The 19,047-nt window shown below is 36.1% G+C and overlaps 1 protein-coding gene across 6 annotated transcripts in view; it reads right to left on the bottom strand.

Annotated features, from left to right (window-relative positions):
• prom1a (prominin 1a) overlaps positions 1-19,047 on the bottom strand; it is a 61,199-nt gene that overhangs the window by 5,549 nt on the left and 36,603 nt on the right. For 4 of the 6 annotated variants that reach the window (XM_084430296.1, XM_084430299.1, XM_084430297.1 and 1 more), the window contains 18 exons: positions 11,442-11,562; positions 9,845-9,908; positions 9,677-9,766; positions 8,572-8,789; positions 8,372-8,446; positions 7,717-7,780; positions 6,551-6,710; positions 5,843-5,995; positions 5,615-5,738; positions 4,703-4,806; positions 4,263-4,347; positions 2,618-2,764; positions 2,433-2,504; positions 2,204-2,296; positions 1,052-1,105; positions 871-951; positions 716-784; positions 511-600 (listed from right to left, as the gene is read on the bottom strand). In XM_084430296.1, coding sequence (XP_084286422.1) covers positions 511-600; positions 716-784; positions 871-951; positions 1,052-1,105; positions 2,204-2,296; positions 2,433-2,504; positions 2,618-2,764; positions 4,263-4,347; positions 4,703-4,806; positions 5,615-5,738; positions 5,843-5,995; positions 6,551-6,710; positions 7,717-7,780; positions 8,372-8,446; positions 8,572-8,789; positions 9,677-9,766; positions 9,845-9,908; positions 11,442-11,562 — 1,864 coding nt within the window. Of the gene's footprint in view, positions 1-510; positions 601-715; positions 785-870; positions 952-1,051; positions 1,106-1,979; positions 1,998-2,203; positions 2,297-2,432; positions 2,505-2,617; positions 2,765-4,262; positions 4,348-4,702; positions 4,807-5,614; positions 5,739-5,842; positions 5,996-6,550; positions 6,711-7,716; positions 7,781-8,371; positions 8,447-8,571; positions 8,790-9,676; positions 9,767-9,844; positions 9,909-11,441; positions 11,563-19,047 lie in introns of all 6 variants that reach the window. The other 2 variants (XM_084430294.1, XM_084430295.1) reach the window with 1 other exon arrangement.

Here is a 19,047-nt window from a genome sequence, read left to right as displayed (position 1 = left end):
TTTATAAATTGATGTATATAAGGTTACAACAGTTTAGGTTAAAACATTAACCCTGGCCTGAAATTGTTCCGATCATATTATTGATAATTGGGAACTCTCACTGCGTCCTAGGACGCGATGCCTTCTCAGGGAACCATGGTTACATTTGTAACCTGAGGCGTTTTCTCATCCCACACTTAAACAAGTGCATCATCCGGGTACTTAAAGTGCACTTTTTCTTTGTAGAATTTTCAGTGTGAACGCACTACTCGCACCATTTATACTACAAAATGGCATAGAATAGTGGACAAGTACGTGATTTGGGACACACCTAGTGAAAGAGTAGTTTTTGTACTTTTTGAAGCTGTATGGCTGTATAAATCACCATCCACTTTAATTGTATGGAAAACACTTCTGTATTTCATGGAAGTCAGAAAATTGGGGCTTGACATGAAGGTGAATAAATGATGAGAAAATGTTTTGAACTATTTTGTTCAATGATTTTCATTACAGTAGCGATGGTTCTCTCACCATTGAATCCAGCAGGAAACTGCAGCCCAGGATCTCGGCAGTGTCCACAATGTTGCTGAGCGGTTTACAGGTAGCGACCTCCAAGGCCAGCTACAGTGAGACAGCAAAACAAAGGGGTTTCAACCCTACAATAATGCACAATAACTGATCGATCGCACCAATCTAACATTGATACTACTACAGGTGCATAGTTCAAAATACTCACAGACGTTCTGATCCAGTCCATATACTGCTTGAAATAGCCAATGATAGTCTGCTTGTATTTCTCGGTTTCCTGTTTAAGCATATATTAACCATCAGTACAATACAACCAATACACAAATCATTCTTACATGGTTTTATTTTTTACGCTCACATTACCTGGTTGATCAAAAATGTTGCATTGTGGGAAATGAGGAACTGGGCGGCATCAACGGCTTCTAGCACATCCCTAACTCTGATCTAAAAACCAACACATTTACAGCTAATCAGAAAGCATGTTCTGAAATGCATCTGTGATGATGTTTTGAAACAGGTGGCAGTTTTAAAATGAGCAACTTACAGGCAGGTCTGAGGACGTCCTCTCCAGAAGTCTGATGCTCTGACTAAGCGTGCTCTTTAATAAGGAAGATAATGGAGGTATAGAAAGTATGAATCATGTCCAAATTATCTCATCTATAATGGTGCAAAAAATACTGTAAATGACACATTTTGGAAACAAACCGACAGTTCAAGGGAACCAGAAGGGTGACAGAGGGTCATGCACCCTGACAGTTGCATTACATGCATTTCATGCACATCATGTCACAATAAATAATAGATGTGACACAAAACAGTTGGACTAAATGATATATTTGGGATACAGGGGGAAAGGTCATCAATTGATGAGCTTTATATTTCACATAAGATCACATCTAACCGGTAAAACATCTAGTATGGATGAGAAAATAAAAGTCCCAGTCCTGAAAATGCATTTTGAAAAGGTAGTGGTAACCTTAGTTTATCAACTCTCATCATATCAGCATTGGCAAAATATGAAATGGTGCTAAATTGCATACCACCATTTTTTTTCAAAGGTGAAGAGTGAATTTTTCCTTTTTTTCAATGTTAAAAGCTTTCTCTCATTCCGTTCATTTCTGGGTTGATTTCTCCGAATGTGTAAAAACAATTTTTTTTTGTGCTTTAACGCTTTAATGCTTTAACCAATGGTCTGCAGACAACAGGAAGGATTGTTTGAGCAACATGTCAGAAAACATCACTATAATCTGCAATTCTGTTTGATGCCACTAGAGGGACAGAAATTCCACACTTCACCCTTTTGACAAGTTTATGAATCTGTATATATCAAATCAATAGGACAAAGACAGGATGAAGTTACTCTAAAAAGATGCTTGTTTTTTTCATGATGGCGTCACAGAAAACCAAGTAGAAACCAAAAGGAGCAAACAACTTGTAGGTTATGTAGCTATTACTGGTAGATCCAGGCTTACCCTTGCTTTCACATATTTCTTCAAAGCCATAAATCACGTTGAATGTGTTAAGGAAAATTAAAAAAGATCATTGAAAATCAGACAGGTGCGAACGGCAATATGAACATTATTCAGATGCTTTTCATTTGCAATCAATCCAACAGAATGGAACTGATTCAGCAGAACCATTCATGAATAAGGAGGTTGAAAATCAAAAGAGAATCTATGAGACAGGAATAGATTACCATGGACTGCTCCAGCGGGATGACTTGCTGGATGTGGATCTGCCTTATAGTGTTAGCGTGTCCCTTTAATGAAGTCTGCAAGGTCCCTTTAGACTGCAAAAGAAAGAAACAGTTATTATTAGAACAGAATAGAATATTAGTTATTCACATTGGTACTTACCATGAGAGTGAATTTCATGTAATACCAAAAATTATTACATTTGATTTAAACCAAAAATAAATATCTTACCAACTGATCAGCTTGAGCGTCAAGTTGACTGGCGAAATCAGCTAGATCAACGCGAGTCACTCCTTTATTAACCTGGAAGATAAACAGAAACACAGTTTCTCTCTAATCTTGGACTGTACATGACCAAAGCCTGTGGAGCAAAGTTTCAATCAAAACGTGTATGTGCTTCTATGTATGTTATGTACCTCCTCCAAATAAGCAGCAAAGTTAATCTCATTAATGCCAGTTTCAGTAAAGCTGATAAGATTCTGTTTGCCTTCTGACTCCAGAAGAATGATGCCACGTAGGTCCACCTTCATCCCTTCAAACTTCTTCGACACATCCTTGGAGTACTGCAGAAAGAAAAGAGGCTCTGTATATGATTCTGACATGAGTCTAGGAAATTGGTATGGGTTGTAATATTCTAGAACTAACCAGTGGGACCCCCGAAGTCAAGACCACTAGTAAATAAAAATGGTAACACTTTGCAATAAGGTTCCATTTGTTAACATTAGGTATTAACTGCATTCGTTAAGATGAACTAACAGTGAATAATTCTTCTAAAGCATTTATTAATCTAAGTTGATGTTAATTTCAGCATTTACAAATGTATTATAAAAATCAAAAGTTGTATTAATATTATGTAATGGGCCTGAGTTAACATAAACTAACAATAAACAATAGTATTTTTTTTAACTAACATTAACAGTGACGAATAAATACAGTGACAAATGTATTGATCATTGTTAGTTAAAGGTATAGTGGAGGATCTTTCCGAATTTTAGATAAGACCCGCCCTCTCCACTTTTTGAATAAGTTTGATTGATTCACCAGAATGATTGACAATTAGGAGGACCAATAGTATAGGTGATCCACCCGGAAGTAAAAAATCCTCCGCTATACCTTTAATGTTAGTTAATGCATTAACCAATGGCACCTTGTTGTAAAGTGTTACTATAATAATAATAAAAATAATGAATAATGTATATATATATATATTTTTAGGTTTTTACTTATTTTTATTATTTACTAGTGGCTCAGACTATATATATATTTATTTTGTATATATATATATATATATATATACACATACATACATACATACATACATACATACATACATACAAAATAACTATAATAAATACATTATTATACATTATTGATTTGAGATGATCCAAAGAACAAAAACATCTGTCTGTATAATGCATTTCACAACATTTTCCATTCGATGTGGTCTCAGATTTTTTGAATCCTATGTGACAATGGATCAAGAATGTTGGCTTGCAGGATTTAAACTGAAAACAAAAATCATTCTGAAATGAAGGCATTTATAGACGCTGTATATAAAAGTTTCAAATGAAATGTTTTGAGATATTCTGCCAATTGCAGAGAACAGAGAGAAAAACAACTAACACTGGATAGAAAAAACTTCCTGTCCTTTCTGACCAACCACACCACATCAGAGAGCTTATAAAACTGTATTTCACAAGAAATATATCTAAAGTTGGCAGAAATCTGCTAGAAAAGAAAAACAAGTATCATCTGCTTCAAATAAGACTGACTCTAATATCTGCTTTCTTGTAAATGTATGTATTTTAATGCAAGAGCTCATAGTCAACTTAAATTTATCCCAACAACCAAACTGCTTAGATAGTTATTAGTTCACACCTAGCACTCAAAAATGAATGAAGAAGTTTGCATCTCTCTCATTAAACATTTCAATATACCCTCTTCATAATGGCATCTGGTGTAAACAGTAACGTCGCTTATCTCAGAGTGGGACTTTGAAAGCTAGTGCACATTTAGTTGTGATCTATGTGTTCACATGAGCTAAGCTTTTGATCCACTCACCACACTGGTGTTAAGGAAGGCTGAGATGTTGAAGATCTTATCCAGATGAAGAGCTGAGTAAATCCCTCTGTTGTCCTTACAATTACTGAGAAAGGAGAGAAAAAGGGAAAGCATTCAAAGCTTACTCTGCTGCCATCTGCTGGACTACGAACAAAGACAATTCTTTTGGAAGATGGCTCAGAAAAGTTAGTTCTGAGAACATGTCAAGCATCATTTGTTTGCATATGCCCTTTGAGTTAATATTTTGTTTTTATTGCACTAAAATTCATACATTTGTCCAACATTTTTTGGACTGTTATATACATGTGGTCCGTTTTGTTGAGTTCAACATTTGAATATTTTGAAATAAAAATCCTTACAGCACTTAACAGCACTTTAAAACAGTCGTTATTAGAGTAATATAAATGTTCCGTTTGATTAGATATACATGAAAAGGTTACCTGTAGAGAGAATAAGCTGTAAGGTCCATCTCAGGGTCATTGTACAGGTATCCTGGTATGAAGTTTCTCCAAGCAGAGTTGACAAGGTTGGGCGTATCTAACACCTACATACAACATGATCACACTAAATGAGACAGATCTTTTCCTTTACTAATTTAAAACAAATTTAAACTAAATTAATTACAAATTATATTATCAACATGAAAATATAAGGGAAAAGTTTAAATGGAACATAAATAATATAATATAATATAATATAATAGGTAACACTTTACAATAAGATTGTATTCATTAACATTAGTTAACTAGATTAGTTAACATGAACTAACAATAAACAATACTTCTACTGCAGTTATTAATCTTAGTTATTATTAATTTGAGCATTTACACATTATTAAAATCCAAAGTTATATTTGCCAGCATTAGTTAATGCACTGTGAACTAACATGAACAATTTTAACTAACATTAACAAAGGTTAATACATTTTTTACAAATATATTGATCATTTTTAGTTTATGTATTGAGTAATGCTAGTGTTATAAGTGTTATAATATAATATAATATAATATAATATAACATTTATTTTTATTTTATTTTAATCTAAGGGGAATGTTGAATTGAAAACATGAACATGAATTTCAGAATGCAAAAACATCTGTCTGTCAGTTCACATGATCAATGCTGCACATTCATTTATTCGATTAGTGACCTAGAAAAATGCAGAATCTCAAGTTATCCTTAATAATTTTGCATCATAACTTAAATGTTTTCGCATCCTAAAACGTCCTAAATCCTAAAATCCTTTTTGTTTCCTGGTTTTAAATGAAAAACATCAGATTTTCACTGTGGTCTCAGACCTTTATTATGAACATTATGAACCGTACTGCGAGATGCTGAGTCGTTTCTCTTACCTTGAACAGCTGTCGGGTTTGGAAGGGTTCACACACAAGCTTCTCAAGATTCCCCCCTGCCAAGAACAGAGCTGTTATCACTCCCATGAGCACCCAAGAGAACAGGAAGCTGAATCCCACACCACTGAGAGACACAGGAAGAGTGTGTGAACGAGTGAGTGCAGACAAGTCTGTTTCATACCGCATCCATTTGATGGGATTTGAGACTGATATTACACTCAAACTCACGCCATGAGTAGGTTGCCTCCTGTGTTAGAGACACATCCACGTGTGGTTGGAGAAGCGTGCCTGTCAAATCCCAGAATACCACACAACAATCCCAGAAAATTGAAGGCGAGGATAAGCACAACCATACAGCACAGGGTAATACAACAGATCCACCTGAAGACAAAACATTATGAACAACGTCAAGGTCACATGGAAGACTTTTTACCTCAAAAACAAAGAAGAGAGAGAGAGTTTGTGAAGGTTTAGAATTCAATGCATTGTAATGCTACCCGTTTTTTTAGGTCGTTGCTTTATGAGTTTTTACTGAATTGCAATTTAAATACATTCTTAGCATTACATTGTAATACATTGCTTAGTAGGGGACATCAAATTTAACATTTTATTTAATTTTCAACAATAATATTGATCTGCCTGCATTGACACCATTATATGATAACTGAACTGAGCTGGACGATGACATCACGGTTTTCTCCAGAGCGGCTATATATATATAAATGAACTAAATCATTAACTTTTTTACAATAAAAATGAAACATCACTGAACTTCCTTAAGCTGGACTATGATGCTTTTTTCTTCTGGAAACAAACTTTGTTGCATTTTTTTCCTGTTATTTCTGTAAAGCTGCTTTGAAACGATCTGTATTGTAAAAAGCGCTATATAAATAAATGTGATGATGATGATGACGATGATGAGAGCTTGTGAAGTACCTGTAGAAATCCATCTGATCGATCTGTGGGTAGATGTCCTCGATCTGAGAGTGTGTGTGAGTAATCATTTTGGTGAAGTTGGTCAGAGAGCTGTGAACCGGGAAGAGCTTGGTGAAAGTGGTTATGTTAGACCCAATGTCTTCCAGCAGAACCTTCACCCCTACAGGAGAACAACCAGACACAACCGTATATTTAGTATTTGTCAAGTGCTTCTCATAATCTATGCTATTTTCAGAGAATTATGTTTTATTGTCTGTGTCTGGGTGAGCAAGCCAAAGGTGACGGTAGCAAGGAATGAAACTCCCTAAGATCATCCTCAGGCCTTACAAAGAATGAACATATGCTAAATATTATCTAGGTACATATTATTTGCAATACAAGTCATGTGTTAATTAAATCAATTAAATGATTCAATTTTCACTATGGCAATGTTTAAATGATAACATTTTACAATAAGTTTAAATTAGCTAACATTAGTACAGTTTTCTACAGCGTTTATTAATCTAATTTGAACTATTGTTAAAAAGTTTTGGGTCAGTAAGATTTGTCATGTTTTTGAAGGAATCTTTTATTTGATCAAAAATACAGTAAGAACAGTAACATTGTGAAATATTATTACTATTTTGCTGCTTTATATATTAATATAAAAAAAATTAAAAGTAATTTATTCCTGTGATGTCAAAGCTGAAATTTCAGCATCATTACTCTTCAGTGTCACATGATTCTTCAGAAACCACTCTAATATGCTGATTTGGTGCTCAAGAAACATTTATTATCAATGTTGAATAAACAATTATGCTGCTTAATATTTTGTGGAAATCATTTTTGATGAATAAAAAGTTCAAAAGAACAGCATTTATTTGAAATAGAAATTTGTAACAATATAAATGTTTTTACTGTCATTTTTGCAGAATCAAAGTATTAATATCTTTAAAAAAGTTTTGGACAGTAGTGTACTAGGTTAACTTCAAATGTAAAAAATGTATTAGTACAGTATATGTAGAAATTAACATTAACATAACAAATGGTATAAAAGTATTTTTCCTTGTTAGTTCATTTGTAAAGTGTTTAAATTTATTAAAAGTCGAAACATATTTTTACAAATTACTGAAAGGACATTCTGTATCTATCTTTGAGTAGATCTGAATTCTAATCTCTGAACTCACCTTCAACAATATTTCGGGTTTGATCTGTTACCATGGTGGGAGTGTCATTGAATGATGTAAACCCCTGTGTGGCACAGAAGAAAAGCAAAGCAGATCATTCAAAACTGAAGATATTTATTTGTATATACCTTCCTGATCTTGCTGTAAACAATTAAAAAATGTCTTTGTAATTTTGTATAAAAAATACTGAATGTACATAATAATACTGTTCAAAAGCTTGGGGTTGGTAAGATTTTTTTTTCATGTTTTTGAAAGAAATTTCTTATGCTCATCAAGGCTACATTTATTTGTTAAAAATTAAAACATATTCTATGATGTAATGTATTCCTGTGATGCAAAGTTGAATTTTCAGGATCAGTCGTCAGTGTCACATGATCCTTCAGAAATAATTCTAATATGCTGATTTGCTGCTCAAGAAAAACAATTCTGAGAGAGAAATCTTTTGTAATGTCTTTGTTTTTGATCAACTGAATGTGTCCCTGCTGAATAAAAGCTTCAATTTCTTTAAAAAATAAAAAAATTTAAATACTGACCCCAAACCTTTGGATAAAATATAAGTTTTGTCTCCTGTTGAATTATCCTATTGTACTCTGCATAGATTCAGGACAGAAAGTATTACATTTCAAACACCTCATGTGAAATCTGGAAAAAGTACCTTTTCTACAATCTGGCTGAGATCCGTCTTCAGAACTTCATTCACTTTGTCTAACTGTTCGGTCACATCAGGCAACTAAAAAAACAACAACAACAAAAAACAGCCATGCGTTTTGGTTTTCTGATTACTTTTAAAAACCATCTGTCAACCATTGTGGTAACACTACGTTTGAAAAAAAAGATGAGAAATCATTTTCATACCGATGAGTAGTTGGCTGAGATTTCTAGCCTGGGAAGGGTGATAAGCATGTTGCGACAAATCTCCGACGAGCGCTGATCTTTGCAGAGAGGGTCGTTCAGGACGTTGCTAAGGCTGCCGCGCACCAGGCTGAGGTTAGCCTGCAGTTTGACTGTTCCTTCCTGCAAAGTCTCCAAGGTCAAACTCACATTCTCTAGAGCATCCTTGGTGTCTCGCATTGCTAAGAGAGGGAACAAATGAGCAAAGAAACACAAATGAACATTCAAAATAGAGACTGCTCACACTAACCAAGGCACAAACAATTCTGAAGGACACAAAATCCACACATGCTTCTTTGATTTAAAGGTGACATATTATGCCCCTTTTAACAAGATGTAATATAAATCTATGGTATCCCCAGTATGTGTCTGTGAAATTTCAGCTCAAAATACCCCACAGATAAAATTATAATAAGATCCCCTTCCTACGCCAGAAGGGGAGCGAAATATGATCTTTTTATTTTTTTGACATGCTTGCAGAGAAAGGCTTACAAAAACAAAGTTACTGGGTTGTCACTTTTCACGCTTTCTGGGTTGGTAGAAGCACCGGGGACCCGATTATAGCACTTAAACACGGAAAAAGTCAGATTTTCATGATATGTCCCCTTTAATAATGCTAAAATAAATATTATCCATTGAGGTGAAATGACATTGTTGGCTTTGCATCTTTCAGTGTAACCGTTACACTGACCGTTCATAACCGTTCAGATATCTTGATTTTAAGACATGGGATGGGCAGGTTCCACTAAGGAAGGATACAACAATACATATGGGAAAATAACTGGGCCAGGTTTTGTTGGGAAAGAAATAGGAGTCAATCACAACTTTGTTACAGATAGAAGGTCACGGGAAGGACCAGTCAGGGTGTATTATCACTTTACCTTTAATGGCTTTCTCCACTTTGACTAACAAATCAAAGACAAAACAGTGAAATAAGACACTACCAAAACCAACGTATTGTATATCAACATTATATTCTCATGTGATATATGATATATTACAATAACCAGTTTTCCCAGAAAAGGTGAAAACAAGAGAAGAAAGAAAAAACCAAAAGCGAGTGACATACTTCCAGTCATGCTGAGAGTCGCGTCGAGGGCGGGCTGCACGTCTTTTCCCAACTCCTCATGTATCCTTCCACCCAAGAGCAGACCTACATCTGAAGACACACCACAACATCAGTCCTCACATCAGCAACACCTTCTATTCCTCTAAAGAGGACCTGTAGGATACTTACTCTCCAGGTCATACAGCACATGGTGCTTCACGGTGTCATACTGAGAGATCAGGTAATCAATTTGCTGAGGAAGACATTAACACATCAATATATTTAGCTGTCAAGTCATCACTCACCAATAATAAAATATCTACTAAAAGAATACTTTCGGTAAATCGCAGCATTATGCAGTCAAAAATGTTCAGATCTCTGAACTGTTCAGTTGACCATTGTTTCAAGCAACCAGTTAACCATCTATCTATCTATCTATCTATCTATCTATCTATCTATCTATCTATCTATCTATCTATCTATCTATCTATCTATCTATCTATCTATCTATCTATCTATCTATCTATCTATCTATCCATCCATCCATCCATCCATCCATCCATCCATCCATTAATCGATCAATTAATCGATCAATCTATCTGTTCGTCCTTCTGTCTGTCTATCCATCCATCATCCATCCATCCATCCACCAATCCATCCATCCATCCATCCGTCATCAATTTATTTATCCATCCACCAATCCATCCAACCATCCATCTATCTATCTGTTCATCCTTCTGTCTGTCTGTCCATCTGTCTATCCATCCATCATCAATATCAATCTATCTATCCATCCATCCATCCATCCATCCATCCATCCATCCATCCATCCATCCATCCATCCATCCATCCATCCATCCATCCATCCATCCATCAATCATCTATCTATCTATCTATCTATCTATCTATCTATCTATCTATCTATCTATCTATCTATCTATCTATCTATCTATCTATCTATCTATCTATCTATCTATCCATCCATCCATCCATCCATCCATCCATCCATCAATCATCTATCTATCTATCTATCTATCTATCTATCCATCCATCCATCCATCCATCCATCCATCCATCCATCAATCGATCAATTAATCGATCAATCTATCTGTTCGTCCTTCTGTCTGTCTATCCATCCATCCATCCATCCATCCATCCATCCATCCATCATCAATTTATTTATCCATCCACCAATCCATCCATCCAACCATCCATCTATCTATCTGTTCATCCTTCTGTCTGTCTGTCCGTCTGCCTATCCATCCATCATCAATATCTATCTATCTATCTATCTATCTATCTATCTATCTATCTATCTATCTATCTATCTATCTATCTATCTATCTATCTATCTATCTATCTATCTATCTATCCATCCATCCATCCATCCATCATCCATCCATTAATCGATCAATCTATCTGTTCGTCCTTCTGTCTGTCTATCCATCCATCATCCATCCATCCATCCATCCATCCATCCATCCATCCATCCATCCATCAATTTATTTATCCATCCACCAATCCATCCATCCATCCATCCATCCATCCATCCATCCATCCATCCATCTATCTGTTCATCCTTCTGTCTGTCTGTCCGTCTGTCTATCCATCCATCATCAATATCAATCAATCAATCTATCAATCTATCAATCTATCTATCTATCTATCTATCTATCTATCTATCTATCTATCTATCTATCTATCTATCTATCTATCTATCTATCTATCTATCTATCTATCTATCTATCCTTCCGCCTGTCCTGTTGGTTATGGTTGCATTACTCACTGCAGGGGTCTGATTGGCGAAGGTGTGCAGGTCTCTTAGGTTACTCTTCACCAGCCTCCTCACACTCTTCAGCTGAGAACTCAGGTTCTGATTGGCTGCATATGCACAAAGGACCCCTGCCCTGATGAATAAACAACACAAATTATATCAGGCCAGAAAAGGAAAAATGGGACCATATGTAAAAGAACATGTTCCCCTCAATGTGAATAGTTGTCTATGGCCGTAACCAAAAGCTACTCTCCGGAGTGCCAGTAGGGGGCAGCACTACAGCACAATTCAATTCAATTCAATTCAAATTTATTTGTATAGCACAATTACAAGATGCATATTCCTCACAGCTGGGTGAGGATACTTCTGTTAGGATACTTTTAATTGCCTCGCTTTGGGAATGTTCTCTTACTCTTGCATAGTTTTATTGAGAACTGCGAGGCAACATCATACTGCTGCAGGTCTACACAGGAAGACAGCACTTTTGTTATGCAACTCGGTGAATAAATCCAAAGGAACCTTCGTCTGACACATTTGGCAAAGCATTTCAAACAAACAAGGGTGACTGTGAGCTCTCCTTAATTAGACTGAGAGACACTTCAAGGAAAAAACAGCCCTTTATTAGTACCTATTGATGATTCACACATCCTAATTGGGCTTTCTTCATTTGGTGTGCTCATGGCTACTGTGGGAGCAGCTGAACATTGGCAGCACCGTCTTCTATCATGCTAGGCTTTCACTGCAGTCTGGGACAAAAGCCATGATTGACTTATGCAACAATAGCGCAAACAGGAAGGCTTTTTGTCATGTTGCATCAAAATGTGTAGTCACTCTTTTGGTTTTGTTCACCAAATGTAATTGCACCATACAAAGATGAATCAGTGTGTGCTGATACACACTCCTGAAATACTCCTTAGGTTACTTTTACAAAACTCTTCACAGTGATCACAACAGCAGTCTATGTGGGCTAAACTGTGGATCATTTATCACTACTTTGCCACAAAATGTATTGAATGATTACATATTTCAAATTACATAAATTATTTTCTCACTTAGACACAAACACAGCAAAAACGCTATTCACCTACAGGCTAATTTGCACGTGTTTACATACTCTTTTCAAAACTGTTAGCCTAAACTTAAGTTCAAAACCTAGCATATTACAAAAATGAATAAGACAGACATTTTCTGCATTTCTACAGTAATACCACATTTAAACATGTTCTGAAATCTACAAAATTAAACACTATCAAAACAATTAGCTGTAGTTGAACACCTACACACGTATTAGTCTTTCAATTTCATTACCAACTATACAAAAGGAGCAACATGTAAATCATTTTGTCCTGTAACTTTAAACATGGACCATGTAACATATACTGCAGTGAATTTTAAATAGAGAGTGTCGTTCTTGTTTTGTAAAGATTTTGTACAAAAGAAAAGATTGTGTAATGCATTTTTACTGAATTGCAATTTAAATACATACTTAGTATTACATTGTAATACGTTGCTTAGTAGGGGACATCAAATTAAACATTTAATTAAATTTTCAACAATAATATTGATCTGCCTGCATTGACACCATTATATGAGAACTGAACTGAGCTGGACGATGACATCACGGTTTACTCCAGAGCGGCTACATATATATAAATGAACTAAATTAATAACTTTTTTTAAAACAAAAATGAAACATCACTGAACTTACTTAAGCTGGACTATGATGCTTTTTTCTTCTGGAAACAAACTTTTTTGCATTATTTTCCTGTTATCTCTGTCAAGCTGTTTTGAAACAATCTGTATTGTAAAATAAATGTGACTTGACTTGACTTGACATTCAATGGACATACAACCGAGGAATCTCATTAGAGCAATAAGCAAACTGGCCAAATTTTAAGATGTGAAATCACTCACATGTGATGAAATGTTGTGCTTTATATGCAGATAGGGGGCATTGCAGAATGGTCTCAGGGCGGGAAACAGACCACAGACTGATAGAGAATCAAAATGGGTGGCTGGCTACAAAGCACCATTGTTTTCCTCTTTCTCACCCCCTTATTCCCCATGTCCTCCTCTCTCTGTCTTCACTGTGTGTTGGTAAGCTGCTATCTGCTCTGTTCCGTAAGGTCAGGGAAAACATAGCAGGCAATGAACAAAGAGGCTTTGAAGATGGCGAAATGCATTCCACACAGAGGGCAATGAGATGGCCTAAAACTCTGCAGGGAACCTCATATGAACCAGCAAAGAGAAGTTTGCTTTTTAACAAGCAACTTTGGATCTACATTTCTGGTTTAAAAAAAAAAAAAATCAATATATGAAAAATCGTTATTTTTTAAATATAAAATAATATACATACATGTATATGTACGGTATGTACATATATATATACATACCTACATGTGTCGACAACGAGGTACAGATAGACAGTACCAAAAAAGTTAGTTTAAATAGTTTTTAAACTATTGTGTGGTTAACTACACCTGTATGATATTTCACCAATACATATTCCTCATTAAATCTTTCCTTTAAAGACTAAGCTCACTTTGGCATCATGGAGAAAATAGGCTTTATAACTTGGGTTGGTTCAGTGCTCTGAAGAATGTCTCCATAGACTAATGGAGGCAGGAATCGCGTTACTTCCACAATGATTGCTGTATTCATCCAGACTGGACCCTGGGGCAGGTCCCACAGCGTCCCTGTCTATAAATGCCTCTTAAGGGGGTTTGAGGAACAGGGTGGGGGTGAGAACCTCCTTGACTGCCTCTTTAAACAGAAGATGACCCACCGGGTTTAATTTCACCCTGCCGTGAAGGCGTTCCAGGTCTACCTGTTGGTTCCTCAGTGCTCAACAGACCTGTAATGCGATCGGCCCACCACGACGACACCACCAAGCTACTGACCCAGACAAAGACAGCCACTGTCGACTGGAAAATGAGGGTCAGCCGTTTATTTTGGAAGGCTGGATGGAATGGATGTTTTAACTACTTTTCAATGAACTGAAATACTATGACTGCTAAATGAAACATATGCACTAGTACCAATCAAAGGTTTGGACACCTTTGACAGAATTTATATTACTGTATATTATTTCAGTTAAACAACTGGAAATGGATGAATTGCACTGGATAAACAGGCAAGTGTGTCCAGCATACATGGGAACCTCTAGTTAAAAAGCATTTCCAGATGCACCTGAGGACTTTGAAGACGCTAAAATGTGAGATGGGTTTGATTTGTTCATTCAGTGTTGGTATAGAATGGAAATGAATTAACAAAGCAAAAACAAAAACATTTTATATTTTATTGCTGACGACTATTATAATATAAAATGAGTCCAAACTTTTGGCCAGAAGATTAATAAAAAGCATATATTTTTCTTTCAAATTAGACTTCAGATGTATTATTCCACAGGAAATTGAAATGTTCCTTTATAGGTTTCCACAAGTTTTAAATTGAATATGTTTGTGGAAATGGATGTGGCAAGCCCCATGTGTGCAGTGAAAGTAGGCCAGATCTGGCGGGTAATTGAAGTGTGAAACAATCATTTCTCTTTTCCATTCAAGTGTAGGACAGAAGGAGGACACATGATTAACCACACAAACAAAAGCATTCTCTCTCCATTCTGTGCCACCAAAATATGGTGGGCGTTTTTCTTTGAGCTGAATAATACAGCTAAAATACTCATTATTCATGATCATAACTGACAGAAGACAACGACTGATTTTCATTTGTATTCGGTGGACTGATGACGGTAATATCTGATGATGTATCTATTTAAAGGCTGCTTTATAACGCAATCACAACCCTGTAAATACACTGATGAAAGTCAACTGTACAGCTATGTGCCAAGGAGAGCTGTACTACACACACACGCACGCACGCACACACACACACACACACACACACACACACACCAGAAAGAGGCTAACGCAGAGTCACATCAGGACATATTGTCACTATAACCATGGTTTCTCTCCTACGCAAACACATTCACACATATTGCTAACCAGATATAGACAATCCTCAGGCACTAGTCACCTTAAATCAGGGTTTCTAAAATATATTTACACCAAGGACCCCTTTCATAATTCCAAACTGTTCGAGGACCTCACAATAAGTCAGTGGGATTTAAATTTCCCAATTCTAACTGCAGTATCACAGTAGTCAAAATAGAGAGGTCCACCAATCTGAAGAGAGGTCCACCAATCAGAGCAATCGCTGTTACTATAGAAACTGAGAATGATGTCATGAAATCAGACTCCCCAACACTCTCAACTTTGCAGTCATGTGTTTATATATGTATGTTAAGATTATTGTACCGACAGCTCATGACTTCAAATCTGTAGTTATAGTATATCTTCATTGCTCATCTACTGTATGCTACGGCTGGTGTGGTAAACAATACGCACAAACAGGAAAATACTCAAGGGAGTCTTTAATATAGATCGTTAGAGATGCAAACACAGAAACGCAGGAGAAATACATAAACCACATCAACCTAAATGTAGACGAACACTGAACTGAGAAAACTGCAGAGTCTAATTAAGGCTGGAAAGGCGGACGCTCATGCTAACTGTCTCTGATCACACACACATGCTAAACAAAAATGTAAAAATACAAGCACTTACACAAATGTGCCTACAACGATTAATTACCAAGACTGAATCAAGATCTATCCAAGCATTATAATATTTCAAGGATGAAGGAATCGAAAACAGGCTAAACTGACATTTAACAGCACAAATACTGTGTAAATGTAGCTTTTCTATGATTAAACGGGGGTGGTTTAATGAATGAATGTGTGAGTATTGCACAGCCCAGCTGCACTATGGATGTCATGTGGGTTCACAGGCTCTACTGTATTGAATTTGACAGGCCGTCTCTGCAAGCTGAGCCCTGGGGTTGGCAGAGGAGCAGTGGCCCCGGTGACCTCCAGTGCCCTGAGCATAACACTCCTTCTGAGTAGCAGCCGGGTTTCTGCTCTACATCCAATCACAGCTAAGAAACAGTCAGCCGAGCAAGCGCCACACACCAATGAAAAATCACAAATTAGACCACTTTAATATCTCAATGGTTTCTACTAGATAGCAACAAGATTAAACTCAGAGCAAATGGAAACATTTGCTTCAGATTCTCCTCAGATTGTCCCGCGGTAAGCTTATGTATGTCTTCTCTAGACACAGTCTCCAACCGTGTATCTTCAAAACCGAGAGATTTCAATGTCAAACTCAAATATTTCTCATCTAATTGTTCCAAAGTGCAATTATTTGAGCTTTAGAGCCCCTACTTTCCGTCAGCAATTCTCATTTGTGTCTATTTTTAATTCCCCTAAGGAATTTCAGGAAACATCTAAGGAAAAAGTAGATCCATTAAGTCTCATAGGCTTTAAAATTCAAGCTATTAGCAATGAAATGTTCCTCTCTGTAAATATGTGTGTGCGACTTTACATATAGGACCACGGTTAAAGATTATTAATTTAATGAATGAATCTGCTCATTTAAATCTATGTAAACCCTGATGTCTTATCCATGTCAATGCAAAATTTATGATCCATGTTTTGTTAAACTATTACTTTGATTTAGGACTGTTTAAATATAAATGCACATACAGAATTACATAAATCTATAATAAAAACGGCATGCAAAAGTATCAAAGTGTATCATTATGTTTTAAAGAGCATCCTTCCTCAGATTTACACAAATTTATTCGAGCGGTCATTTGTAAATAACGGCAATAGCATCTATTTTTAACTCAATGGCACATGCCGTATACATAGTAAGACATACGTTTTTGAAGAAATACGTATTCAGAAGGGACACATTAAATGTATCAAAAGTGACAGTAAAGACATTTACAATGTTAATTCATTTCCATTTCAAATAAATGGTCTTCTTTTGTACTTTCACAGTTTCAACAAAAATATTCAGCAGCACAACTGGTTTCAACTTGGATAATAACAAGAAATGTTTCTTGCGCAGCAAATCAGCATATTAGAAGGATTTCTGAAGAATCATGTGACACTGAAGAATGAAGTAATGATGTATTATCATTAATAATGACAACATTACTGACAATATTTTGAAGTAATGACAATATTACTGTTCTTACTGTATTTTTGGTGAGCATGAGAAACTTCTTTAAGAAACATGAAAAAAAAAAATCTTACCAGCTTTACTACTTAGTAGTTACACAAATGACATCAAATTATCTTTCACTACTTGCAGACATCTGAATCATGCTTGTTAAGCATAAAACAAATAGATATGTCAGCGATACAAAAAGTCTAGAAAACCGCCTGACAAAGTGTTACAGGAAATTAACTAAAAATACAATTAATAGATGCCTAAAGCTGTTATTTTGCCTGACCATCACACCATTGGACTGGGCTGACAGTGTCCCTAAGAAATGCTGTTTTTCTCTTAAAAGTAAGATGGCACTAATGATGAATTTTCTTGTCATAATTGGGTCACTTCTTTAATTATTCATCAAGCCTACATTACGCCCAATGTTTCAAAAGAAAACCGCAGAGTCCTCAGAAAGCGGCCCGAGTTCATCAAGCAATTACAATAACATTTCTAAGTTTGGAAAACATAAAGGACAAGACGGGTCAACAAAACTCCAGGTTTCACCCCGTTACTAAGACAAACACTATTCGTATTCATAACCTACACCCCTGGAGATGCTTCAAACTCAAGAACATTTCCATAATCTCTCTGTGAGAGTCCTCTTAGGATGATCACATAACATCTGATTGATTTTCAGTTAAACTTCCTACAAAGAGACTGGTTGGCGCCTGTCTTACTTTTAAACAAGATTGACCCTGAAGAGAGCAGTGTGTAAAGTAAGCCCCACTTATGGCTTGATAAGAATCATGAAGGTTGAAATCCCGGGAGATTTTTGCATGAGGAGACATGCCCATCTCCAGGCAGCCAGACATGTGCTATGGAATCTTTAATAAAGAGCCAGCCAGCTGAATCCATAAAGCAGAGGCACATCAAACACTCTATTCAGTGTGCCGTTGGTATCCTGGAGTTCCCGCTATTGTGCGATCCTGCTGTATTTCTTTCTGTAGTGTACACTCGTCTACAATATGCTTTTGGGAACATGGCGAATTTAGGACAGGGAGATTAACTGCAAACTCAAAAGTATCCATGCTGAGGTCTTTGATTGAACTTATGAGCTTTTGAATTTGCTCTTGATGATTTAAGGGCCTTGCACAGTAGGTGTTTCTCAATGTCAAGGATACTTCCTTGGCAGGACTGGTCCTTCCAAGTCACTTCCTTCAGAGGCTAGGCGAGGCTCCTCTTTAGCATTCGGAAAACACGTAAATGGAACAGGCTAGCAAGTGCACGTCAGTGCGTCATTACGTCAGTGAAAATGAAAAACAGAGCGTTGCTATGGACGCAGTTCTGTTCACTCAGGCAATATAATCGTTTTTAAATCAATAAACTCCTTTTTAATCATATTGATTATTTGACTGTCAAGTGTGTTTAAACAGTGTGGGTCAATTTGACCCATAACATAATGGATGTAATTATTTTTTAAAACAAATGTTTGGTAACGTAAATATATTTACATTTGAAAGCATATTGATCCGTTAACGCTCCGACTCCGTTAATGT

The sequence above is a fragment of the Rutilus rutilus genome (assembly GCF_951802725.1).
Source record: "Rutilus rutilus genome assembly, chromosome: 14".
Classification (NCBI taxonomy): domain Eukaryota; kingdom Metazoa; phylum Chordata; class Actinopteri; order Cypriniformes; family Leuciscidae; genus Rutilus; species Rutilus rutilus.
This window is presented reverse-complemented; position numbering and strand designations above follow the sequence as displayed.